Source organism: Taudactylus pleione, unplaced genomic scaffold (assembly GCF_031769625.1).
Source record: "Taudactylus pleione unplaced genomic scaffold, aTauple2 ptg000715l, whole genome shotgun sequence".
NCBI lineage: Eukaryota > Metazoa > Chordata > Amphibia > Anura > Myobatrachidae > Taudactylus > Taudactylus pleione.
In genome coordinates, this window is record NW_028285117.1 from 583694 (window position 1) to 594058 (window position 10365).

At 49.3% G+C, this 10365-nt stretch overlaps 1 protein-coding gene across 1 annotated transcript in view; it reads left to right on the forward strand.

Annotated features, from left to right (window-relative positions):
- Positions 1-9694, forward strand: part of LOC148477425 (uncharacterized) — a 29977-nt gene extending 20283 nt beyond the window's left edge. Inside the window, exon 2 of the mRNA XM_088456767.1 lies at positions 9266-9694. Within this exon, the coding sequence (XP_088312893.1) occupies positions 9266-9507 (242 nt within the window). The 3' untranslated portion in view covers positions 9508-9694. The remainder of the gene's footprint in view (positions 1-9265) is intronic.
- Positions 9695-10365: the final 671 nt, after the last annotated feature.

Consider the following 10365-nt stretch of genomic DNA (forward strand, 5'->3'; position numbering starts at 1 on the left):
ATCCCCACCTTTTTTTTTAAACTGGAAAGTAATTTTTTTCAAAAATATCCCCAAAATAGTATTTTTTTTTTTTATTATCACATTAAGTACTGTAATTATTCACTATTTAAACGCGGTTTTACATTTTTGTTAAAAAAATTATACAGAATTATGTATAAATAGCTCTTATTTACATAATTTGCTAATAAAAACCCCCAACATTTTTGGGGGCGTTTTAAAAAAAAATTGGTCAGTTAAGTGGTTAAGGTGTCAGCCTTAATGATCGGAATTTCATCGCTTTTTTGAGTTTGAGTGGCAGAAATTCAGTAGGTTTTGTGAAATGTCAGATTATGTCTAAGAAGCCTTTAATGGGACATGTGAAACCATAAGGGTTTTTTGTCTATGGAAATTCATAGCTTTTTTATAATTTATTAACCATTAGGGACAGGAGCAGCAATCCGGGCCAGCTGCAGGAGAGAAGGGCAACAAAATGTACACTAGCATGGGTGGAGGAGGGCCAGCACACAGCAGGTGTTTCGGTGGTAAAGAGGGAGAGACAGAGTTGCGGGGGCAGGCTGCAGATGTGCAGGGCAGGGGTGGCAGCAGGACAGTGCACAGGGGCAGCACAGGGGACAGAGGGGCTCACTGGCACTGATGGTCCCAGCCCTGAACTACTTCTAAGGCCCCTACACATGGAACAATGGCCCTCATTCAGAGGAGGTCGCAAGAAGCGATCGCTCTCTCTGAATGAGGGCGGGCGCTTCTTTTTTTTTTGTGTGGCCTCCTGGTTGCAAGCTAAGCTGTGGGTTACCACCCACAGCATAGCTAGCGACCAGGGTGATGGTCACGATGGTGATCACCATCGCGACCATCGGGGCTTGTGACCAAACCCTAAGGTTGGGTCTGGGCACTCGCAAGCCCCAGGGAGCTTCCTGCTCTGATCGAGCAGGAAGCTCCCCACTGACATCACTGATGATGTCAGTGCGGACGCCCACAAAATGGTAGGCATTCCTTAAGGAACGCCTCCGTTTTTGAAACCACCCCTGGCCCGCCTACAAAACCGGGCGAGCTGTCGATCAACAATGACAGCCGCCCCTTTTGTAGCGAGCTCTGGAGCGAGAGAGTTTCTCTCTCGCTCCTGGGCTTGCGCACGCGCAGTGCGGCTGCTGCGAGTTTGCAGGGCTACCCATCGACCTGGTTGCGAGCACATCGGTGCTTGCGACCGGGTCTGAATGAGGTCCTATATGCTCACGATGCGATATCATGAACGATTTCCCTTGAACTCTCTCTGGAAACCCCCCGGCACTCCAGGACGCGTTATGGTGCTTAAACAGCACATTTTGGGTCTCATTCAGACCTGGTCACAAGAGCTGAGCACTCGCAACCGGGTCGATGTTAAGGCCCTGCGCACACGCAGCGGCCGCACAGCGCGTGTGCATGCCCCGGAGCGAGAGAGAAACTCTCTCACTCCGGAGCTCACTAAAAAAGGGGCGGCTGTCGATGTTGATCAACAGCTCGCCCGGTTTTGTAGGCGGGCCAGGGGTGGTTTCAAAAACGGAGGCGTTCCTTAAGGAATGAATACCATTTTGTGGGCGTCCGCACTGACATCATCAGTGATGTCAGTGGGGAGCTTCCTGCTCGATCAGAGCAGGAAGCTCCCTGGGGCTTGCGGTTGCTGAGACCCAACCTTAGGGTCTCGTTGCAAGCCCCGATGGTCGCGATGGTCTTGACCATCGACCTGGTCGGTCGCTAAAGCTGTGGGTGGTAACCCGCAGCGTAGCTAGCGACCCGGAGGCCGCACTTAAAATTCAAAGCGGCCGCCCTCATTCAGAACTCTGAATAAGGGCCTTTAACATTAGAACTCTGAATGAGGGCCTTTGTCATTAGAACTCTGAATGAGGGCCTTTAACATTAGAACTCTGAATGAGGGCCTTTAACATTAGAACTCTGAATGAAGGCATTTGACATTAGAACTCTGAATGAGGGCCTTTAACATTAGAACTCTGAATGAGGGCATTTGTCATTAGAACTCTGAATGAGGGCCTTTGTCATTAGTACTCTGAATGAGGGCATTTGTCATTAGAACTCTGAATGAGGGCCTTTGTCATTAGAACTCTGAATGAGGGCATTTGACATTAGAACTCTGAATGAGGGCATTTGACATTAGAACTGTGAATGAGGGCATTTGTCATTAGAACTCTGAATGAGGGCATTTGACATTAGAACTCTGAATGAGGGCATTTGACATTAGAACTCTGAAAGAGGGCATTTGACATTAGAACTCTGAATGAGGGCCTTTGACATTAGAACTCTGAATGAGGGCCTTTGTCATTAGAACTCTGAATGAGGGCATATGACATTAGAACTCTGAATGAGGGCATTTGACATTAGGACTCTGAATGAGGGACTTTGTCATTAGAACTCTGAATGAGGGCATTTGTCATTAGAACTCTGAATGAGGGCATTTGTCATTAGAACTCTGAATGAGGGCATTTGTCATTAGAACTCTGAATGAGGGCATTTGACATTAGAACTCTGAATGAGGGCATTTGACATTAGAACTCTGAATGAGGGCCTTTGTCATTAGAACTCTGAATGAGGGCATTTGTCATTAGAACTCTGAATGAGGGCATTTGTCATTAGAACTCTGAATGAGGGCTTTGTTATTAGAACTCTGAATGATGGCATTTGACATTAGGACTCTGAATGAGGGCCTTTGACATTAGGACTCTGAATGAGGGCCTTTGTCATTAGAACTCTGAATGAGGGCATTTGACATTAGAACTCTGAATGAGGGCATTTGACATTAGATCTCCGAATGAGGGCATTTGACATTAGAACTCTGAATGAGGGCCTTTGACATTAGAACTCTGAATGAGGGCCTTTGTCATTAGAACTCTGAATGATGGCATTTGTCATTAGAACTCTGAATGAGGGCCTTTGACATTAGAACTCTGAATGAGGGCCTTTGTCATTAGAACTCTGAATGAGGGCCTTTGTCATTAGAACTCTGAATGAGGGCATATGACATTAGAACTCTGAATGAGGGCCTTTGTCATTAGAACTCTGAATGAGGGCATATGACATTAGAACTCTGAATGAGGGACTTTGTCATTAGAACTCTGAATGAGGGCATTTGTCATTAGAACTCTGAATGAGGGCCTTTGACATTAGGACTCTGAATGAGGGCATTTGACATTAGAACTCTGAATGAGGGCATTTGACATTAGAACTCTGAATGAGGGCCTTTGAAATTAGAGCTATCATGCACGATTTAAAGATTTGCATATCTTTAGATTGTTCATGATAGCTGACTGCATGCACGGATCAGTAAAATCCATGATGCAGGTATCTGTGTAAAAAATAATAATTCAAAGATGCACACACAGATCAGTGCTATCCTTGCGGAATGCTTCTGAGAAAAAATTATTAATAAGACACAGATACATGAACAGATCAGTGAGGTCCGTCCATGCAACTGTGTTGAAAATTTAATAATATAAGTAAAATGTTTTAAAAAATGGCGTGCTCCTCCCAAAACACAACCAGCCCTGGGCTTTTCACTGCCGGCGCTGGTTGTGAAAATACAGGGGACAAATGATATAGAGGTCCCCTGTATTTAGCACAACCAGCACCAGGCTGTTCGGAGCTAGTCCTGGTTGTCAAAATACAGGGGACAAAAGACTTAGGGGTCACCTGTATTTAGCACAACCAGCACTGGGGTCTGCCGAACCAGTCCTGGTTTTGGAAATACAGGGGACAAGTAGAGTAGGGGTCCCCTGTATTATCTCTAACCAGCACTTGGCTCTTTCTAATGGGGGGTAATGCCACAGCCAGGAGAACCCTTTCACCAGGTCCCCCAACCAAGGCATTACCCCTGACAACTAGTCAGCCCAGGGATCCCTGGGGAGGTGGGGACCCCCAATAAAGGGGAGCCCCTTTCCAGAGCGGTGGGTGCCCGGTTGATTTGTGTAAAATGTGGTGTAAAAATAGATGGTAAAATATTGTCTTTTGCAGGTGAAGTACAGGTCCCAGCAAGCCTCCCCCTGGTACTTTGAGAACCACAAGTACCAGCGGCGGCCTTAAAGCTCTTTTACATGACTGCTGCCTCCCCAGGGCTTCCGGCATCTTCTATCTACAGGAGCTCTTGCATGCTCATTACCTGCCAGCAGACTACCAGCCATTGCCTTGCACCGGCTTATGACATCGCGAGCCATGATTGACTCAAGGTGGCTATCTTGAATTTCAAAAATGGTGCTAAGGCACCTTTTTTCCCATTTCGTGTGATGCTCTGGGGATGGTCCTTGGCTGGAAATTTTTGGGGTGCCTTGCTTCTCGGACGTGAACCCCTTAATGTTAGGGACACTGGTATAGAGGAGCCTTGATGATTGGCCTGGTGCTTATTCATATATTTGCAAATGTATGTAACTAATACCTCTGAATCTCTATTATCATGTAGGATATAAGTATTTTTGATTTTGCTGCAGTGTGCTGGGGGGCAAATCTCTTTTTTTCTGTGTTCAGTGTAAACCCCGCCCTTTACAAGCACCTGTGGTATGTAATTTAGCTGATTTGAGCAACTGCCATATTTTTTGTTTAGGGACTGGGGGCCTGTTTCAGAGCCGGACGCTATTTGCGCTCGCTCGTTCTGAAATAGGGGCCGGTTATTTAAATTGAGCGCTCGCTCTTTGCGGTCTGTTGACGCCTCTATGTCTGAGCGAGCGAACGAAACATGCGCTCACTATTTTGTAAAGACGCCCCTTGGCCGCTCGCATCACACGTCATCTCCGCTATTTATTAGATTAATCGAGTACATCGAAAGGCGTATGAACTGCTCGCTATTCTTGTGGTAGCATTTTCCTACCGCAATCATGCGAGCAGTTCAGGCTAAAAGACAACCAAGTGACGTGGTCGATGGCGCTGCTTTGTTAATTATGCACACCCTTAAAACACCCGTTTTGACCGTTTGGCACGCCTGCGTTCGGATCACCACTCCCCGTTTTCAAGCACCTTCCCCTGTTACCACCCACAAACGCCTCATCCTGTCACTCAAATTAGCAGGCATTCGCTATTTTGCGAGCACACGATTTCTGACCGCACTGACTGGTTGGCGCATGCGCATTACAACCCATACGCATATGTGCGAACATCGCTCGGAGCGAACGAGCGTCCGCTTACGAGCGGCTCTGAATCAGCCCCTGGATCCTCTCAGTTCCAGATCTGCCAACATGCCAGCTACCTCGACAGGGTCCCGCCGCTGCTAATGCCCGCACCTTTGCTGGGTCCCCCGCCGCTAACGCCAGTACTGGGATGCGGGCTAAAAGGCGGCTGCACCCAAGTGAAGCCACTGTACAGCCCCTGCAGGGGCACCTACTGAGCATGTGCAGCAAGTTGAAACGCCCTATCTCTAAAATGGGACAAATTTTGGGCAAATGTTAAAAAACTAAAACAAAACAAACCCCAAGTCCTAATTCGTCCTCTACCCTGAGTAATGCCTTCCCGAAACTCCCCATAGACTACAACAGAAAAGTGGCAGTGTTTAACCAGACCATGTAAGAAAAGTGCTGTCATTTTCAACTTTAGATTGTTCCCAATTACTCACTTTTAAATTGTCTGACCTGAAATTTGGTAAGCAGCACCGGGCGATGGTTCTGTGCATCTATACAAAATTTCAGCTCAGTACATCAAATAACTTTTGAGGTGTAGCCCCTTAAACACCATGCCCCCCTATCAGGGATTCCCATTGGGAGAATGCCATTTATTGCCCTTATAATAAAGTCTGTGTGACTTGTGCAGAATTTGTGCTCATATTCTCAGTACACTTTGGCCCTCATTCAGAGCCACTCGCTAGCGGCAGTACGCTCGTTCCGAGCGATGTTCGCACATCTGCGCATGCGTACGGATCGTTATACGCATGCGCGACCCAGTCAGTGCGGCCGAAATTCATGTGCTCGCAAAATAGCGAATGCCTGATAATTTGAGTGACAGGATGAGGTGTATGTGGGTGGTAACAGGGGAAGGTGCTTGAAAACGGGGAGTGGAAATCAGAACGCAGGCGTGCTTAAAGTTCAAAACGGGCATTTTATGGGTGTGCATATTTAAAACAGCAGCGTCATTGACCACGTCACTGGGTTTTTTTTAAGCCAGAACTGTTCGCAAAATTGTGGTAGCAAAAACCAACCACAAGAATAGCGAGCAGTTCATACGCTGGTCGATGTACTCGATTAATCTAATAAATAGCGGACATGACGTATGGTGCGAGCGGCCAGGGGGCGTTTTTAACAAATAAACGAGCGTATGTTTTGCTCGCTCGTTCAGACTTAGAGGTGTGAACAGACTGCAATTTGCGAACGGATCATTTGAATAGCCACCCCTTGTTTTTGAACGAACGACCGCAAATAGCGAACGGCTCTGAATCAGGCCCTTTATCCGTTACTGGTAAGTTCAGTTTTGTGAGCATGGAGATGGAAGTTACCAAGTTCCTTAGAGATGTCTCTGATTTAGATTTTTGGTGCCAGTTTTGGGGCAGATGATGATGGGCATTTTTCTGCCATATGTATCTCTTTGCTAAATTTGATGTCATGCAGATCTTTATATACATTCAATGCAAAATACAGTCTCCGAGACGTAAGTGTGGAGACACAATTTAACATTTATCATTAAGTTCAGCCCAATGTCTGCTACATACGGGTCATGGCTTTTCCTTTTAGTGCTGGGTCTAACAGTATTTAGATTACTTCTCAAACACAGCATTATCCAGGTGTGTGGGAATAAGTTTTATACCAGAGCTGTCCTGTCACCAGGTGACACGACAATGAATGTAGAACATAAAATTTACTGGACTGACAAAATAGGCAGCCCCCCTGCCTCCAGCCCTGCAGTGTCTCTCCAGTTTCAGTCAGCCCCCCTCCTGTCTCCCCAGCCAATGGCTCTTGTGTCTCCTCAGCCAGCCCCCCTTCTGTGTGCCCTGCCAGCCCCCTTCTGTGTTCCCAGCCAGCCCCCTTTCTGCATCTCCAGCCATACCCCTTCCTGTCCCCAGCCAGCCCCTCTTATGTGTCTCCAGCCATATCTCTTTATGTGTCTCTAGCCAGCCCCCTTCTGTGTCTCCAGCCAGTCCTACTTCTGAGTCAACAGCCAGCCCCCATTCTGATTCCCCAGTCAGCACCCTTACTGTTCCAGCCAGCCCCCCTTCTGTGTCCCCAGACAGCCCCCCTCCTGTGTCCCCATAGAGCTTCCTACTGTGTCCCCCCTTCTATGTCTTCAGCCAGGACCCCTTCTGTGTCTCCAGCCACCCCTCATTCTGTGTCCCCAGCCAGCCCCTCTTCTGTGTCTCCAGCCAGCCCCCCTCCTGTGTCCCCAGACAGCCCCCTCCTGTGTCCCCAGACAGCCCCCCTCCTGTGTCCCCAGCCAGTCCCCCTTCTGTGTCTTCAGCCAGCCCCCCTTTGGTGTCTCCAGCCAGCCCCCCTTTGGTGTCTCCAGCCAGTCCCCATTCTCTGTCCCCAGCAAGCCACCATTCTCTGTCCACAGCAAGCCCCCCTTCTGAGTCTCCATCCAGCCCCCCCTTCTGTGTCCCCAGCCAGCCGCCCTTCTGTTTCTCCAGCCAGCCCCCCTTCTATGTCTCCAGCTAGTCCCCCTTCTGTGTCTCTAGCCAGCCTCCCTTCTGAGGCTCCATGCAGCCCCCCTCTGTATCCCCAACCAGCCTCCATTCTGTGTCTCCAGCCAGCTCCACTTCTGTGTCTCCAGCCAGCTCCACTTCTGTGTTTCCAGCCAGCACCTTTTCTGTGTCCCCAGCCAGCCCCCATTCTTATTCTCCATCCTGCCCCCCTTCTATGTCCCCAGCCAGCCTCCTTCTGGGTCTCCAGCCACCCCTCATTCTGTGTCCCCAGCCAGCCCCTCTTCTGTCTCCCCAGCCAGCCCCTCTTCTGTGTCCCCAGCCAGCCCCCCTTCTGTGTCCTAAACCAGACCCCTTCTGTGCCCCCAGCCAGCCCTCCTTCTGTGTCCCCAGCCAGCCCTCCTTCTGTGCCCTCAACCAGACCCCTTCTGTGTCCCCAGTCAGCCCTACTTCTGAGTCAACAGCCAGCTCCCATTCTGACTCCCCAGTCAGAACCCCTACTGTCTCCAGCCAGCCCGCCTCCTGTGTCCCCAGACAGCCCCCTTCCTGTGTCCCCAGACAGCCCCCCTCCTGTGTCCCCAGACAGCCCCCCTCCTGTGTCCCCAGACAGCCCCCCTCCTGTGTCTCCAGCCAGCCACCCTTCTGTGTCTTCAGCCAGCCACCCTTCTGTGTCCCCAGCCAGCCCCCATTCTCTGTCCCCAGCCAGCCACCATTCTCTGTCCACAGCAAGCCCCCCTTCTGAGTCTCCATCCAGCCCCCCCTTCTATGTCTCCAGCTAGTCCCACTTCTGTGTCTCTAGCCAGCCTCCCTTCTGAGGCTCCATGCAGCCCCCCCTCTGAATCCCCAACCAGCCTTCATTCTGTGTCTCCAGCCAGCTCCACTTCTGTGCCTCCAGCCCAGCCCTGCTTTTTCCTACTCTTGTCTCCAGCCACAGCCAGCCCCCTTACTTACCTTCTGCTTGTTGCTCTGACTCCTCCTCATGCGACGCGGCTCCTCTCATCACATGCACTGTCACCAAAAAATAACCTTTATTGCACAGTGCCGGTGGTGGCTCCTACTGCCGGTGGGCATTGGGATTCCAGGCGGGTGATTCCTCAGTGAATTGCGAGGGGTACTACTGTGCGGTGTAACGTTAATATAAAACATTGTAAAGAAACATGTCAAGAGGACATACAGTATTAGTAGGAGGGTGAAAATGTATAGATTGCAGGGGATGCACCGAACAACCTAGCACCAGCCCTGGCAGCGCCCCACCTGACCTCATATCAAAGATCAAGATGATGTCTGGGAAAAGGTCACAAACTGACACCTCTACTCATGACAGTATATCGCCTACATCCATGATCAGATGACAAAGCAGCCGACCATCCAGACACTGAGATGTCTGTCCTTCACCTGTCTATTTAATTACTTACTGTAGCTCATATCCATCTTTTCTCCATTTTATTTAGCATTCCTCTTTCATTCTTCAGTACATTTATATCATGTCCACCTGGTGAGAGGCCGCCCGGTAGGGAAGTGGGGTTTAAGTGAAGATCATATATCTCAGTGTTATAGGGGTAAGTCGGAGGAGAGTGGGTTTTGTAGCTAAGCCTAATGCAGACCAGTCACACAGGGAATATGGACAATGACCCCCCCACGCTGTGTGTATTAATGATCTGTCTCTTATTGCAGAACACGGAATTGATCAGGAGAAGCTGGAGGTGGAGAAGGGACCAGTCACAGAGGGTCACTGCATTTGTCCCAGTACCAACAGTACTGTCCATGTGGCCACCACAGCCTGGATCTTCCTCAGCAGCCGCCTCTCATCCACCTTCCTCATCCTACTTGTGCTCTTCGGGCTCCAAGTAAAGAACCGGAATCCACAGAGACACCGGAAGTTGAAGATGTTACCACCAAACAGATACCGCCGGTGAGGAGTCATGTCCCCAACTCAGTGCCGGACATGGCGGATGGTGTGAAATGGAAATGATCGTGCAATGACATGGAGGCCAGATTTGTGCGAATACAAATATACAATGTTGCGGATCCAAATCGTGTCAGCAGCTGCGCTTATCTCATTATACCTGCGGGGGCACTGCAACCAGAATACAATCTCTCAATAGTCGCTTTCTCTGTTGTTCAGTGCACTGCAGCCTGGGGGAGCCAAGAGGATGACATTTAACATTTACATCTACTCTACCGGAACAGAATGTAAAGAAGGAGCGAAAAAATCGACAGGATTCTCATTTCTATGCCATATATTGTAATGGCCCAAATTTAATTTTTAAGGCTATATAAGTTACAATTTCCAACTCAGTTATGAGACTAGAACTCTGAGCAGAGGAGCTCATTCAGACCCCGACGCTAAGCTGCGCTCTCACACAGCTAAAAGGGGACGGGTATGCAAATGCTGCAATCGCACTGTCTGGTGTTTGGACGCCCTCTATGTCTTAGAGAGCGACGGCAGAGCGAACGCACGCCGGTATAAAAACGCCCACTTTTCTCTCTTTAAATACGTCATCTCCAGCAAGTGTAGGAACAGTCGGAACCATCGAGAGCCATCAGAGCTGCACGCAGCGCTTGAGGTAGACCTTACCCCGCCCCAAGCACAGCGATTACTGCAGGCTGAAAAACAACCAAGTGACGTGTACAATGACGCCTCTTTGCTAATTATGCTCACCCATGAAACTGAGCTTTGACACCCAGACACGCCTGCGTTCACAGTACCACTCCCCCGTTCACAAGCACCTTCCCCTGTTACCACCCACATACGGCGCTATCTGTCACTCAAA